Consider the following 1,582-nt stretch of genomic DNA (forward strand, 5'->3'; position numbering starts at 1 on the left):
ACATGCAGAGTGGCCGCTAAAGCTTTAGTACAGGGGTATTCAAATCCTACCCTGGAGGTCCGGAGCACTGCTGGTTTTATAGCCCAGGGGTTATTCAAATCCTACCCTGGAGGTCCGGAGTACTGCTGGTTTTATAGACCAGGGGTATTCAAATCCTACCCTGGAGGTCCGGAGTACTGCTGGTTTTATAGCCCAGGGGTTATTCAAATCCTACCCTGGAGGTCCGGAGTACTGCTGGTTTTATAGACCAAGGGGTATTCAAATCCTACCCTGGAGGTCCGGAGTACTGCTGGTTTTATAGCCCAGGGGTATTCAAATCCTACCCTGGAGGTCCGGAGTACTGCTGGTTTTATAGACCAGGTGTATTCAAATCCTACCCTGGAGGTCCGGAGCACTGCTGGTTTTATAGCCCAGGGGTATTCAAATCCTACCCTGGAGGTCCGGAGTACTGCTGGTTTTATAGACCAGGTGTATTCAAATCCTACCCTGGAGGTCCGGAGCACTGCTGGTTTTATAGCCCAGGGGTTATTCAAATCCTACCCTGGAGGTCCGGAGTACTGCTGGTTTTATAGCCCAGGGGTATTCAAATCCTACCCTGGAGGTCCGGAGTACTGCTGGTTTTATAGACCAGGGGTATTCAAATCCTACCCTGGAGGTCCGGAGTACTGCTGGTTTTCCTGTTCTACCTGATAATTGAATATCACCCACCTGGTGTCCCAGGTCTAAATCAGTCCCTGATTAGAGGGGAACAAAGCCTAGCTCTTATCACTGAACTGAGGACTGTTAGTAAACAAACATGCTGTTAGCTCTGAGGAGACTAGGCCTTTGGACACAGATCTAGAATCAGCCCGCACAGGATACCCTCTCCCGATACTAACCTTAACCACAAAACACACTACTGACCTCAGATCAGTGACTACAGGCAACTTCATACTCAATATTTAATGTGGCACCAAGACCTAATGTCACACACACATGCAGACACACACGTACACACACGTGTACACACACACACACACACACACACACACACACACACACACACACACCTCCAGCCAGCTAGTGTGAGCCAACACTAAGCTGTGATAAAGCACATATTTTACTTAGTGAAATATAGAATACCGTTACATATACATATATATATATATACTGTATATATATATATAAAGACAGAAAGGATATTATATACAGTGTAATACTTAGAAATAAAAAAAACATTTAAAAAAGAGTCCGTAGTCTTTATTTGTGTACTGTATGTGTGTGTTCACCCTCCCCCCTCTCTCTCCCCCTCTCTCTCCCCCCTCTCCTCTCTCCCCACTCTATCCGCCCTCTCAACCCCCCCCTCTCTCTCCCCCTCTCTCTCCCCATCGGCCCGCTCTCCTCCCCTCCCCTCCCCCTCTCCCCCCTCTCTCCTCTCTCCCCACTCTACCCCCCCCCCTCTCTTCCCCTCCCCCTCCCCCTCCCTGTAGTCGGTCTGTATGTGTGAATGAATAGGAATTAAACCCCACACTATCCTGCCAGGTGTGTGTGTGTGTGTGTCCCAGGACAGGGCTATCCTGCCAGGTGTGTGTGTGTGTCCCAG

At 49.1% G+C, this 1,582-nt stretch overlaps 1 protein-coding gene across 1 annotated transcript in view; it reads left to right on the forward strand.

The window, feature by feature from the left end:
• The window catches only part of LOC121540127 (mucin-12-like), a 3,119-nt gene extending 1,891 nt beyond the window's left edge, over positions 1-1,228 (forward strand). Inside the window, exons 2-3 of the mRNA XM_045215471.1 lie at positions 1-30; positions 140-1,228. The exon at positions 1-30 is cut by the window's left edge and continues 1,719 nt beyond it. Of these exons, the coding sequence (XP_045071406.1) occupies positions 1-30; positions 140-301 (192 nt within the window). The 3' untranslated portion in view covers positions 302-1,228. The remainder of the gene's footprint in view (positions 31-139) is intronic.
• Positions 1,229-1,582: the final 354 nt, after the last annotated feature.

Source organism: Coregonus clupeaformis, unplaced genomic scaffold (genome assembly GCF_020615455.1).
Source record: "Coregonus clupeaformis isolate EN_2021a unplaced genomic scaffold, ASM2061545v1 scaf0450, whole genome shotgun sequence".
In the NCBI taxonomy this organism is placed as follows: domain Eukaryota; kingdom Metazoa; phylum Chordata; class Actinopteri; order Salmoniformes; family Salmonidae; genus Coregonus; species Coregonus clupeaformis.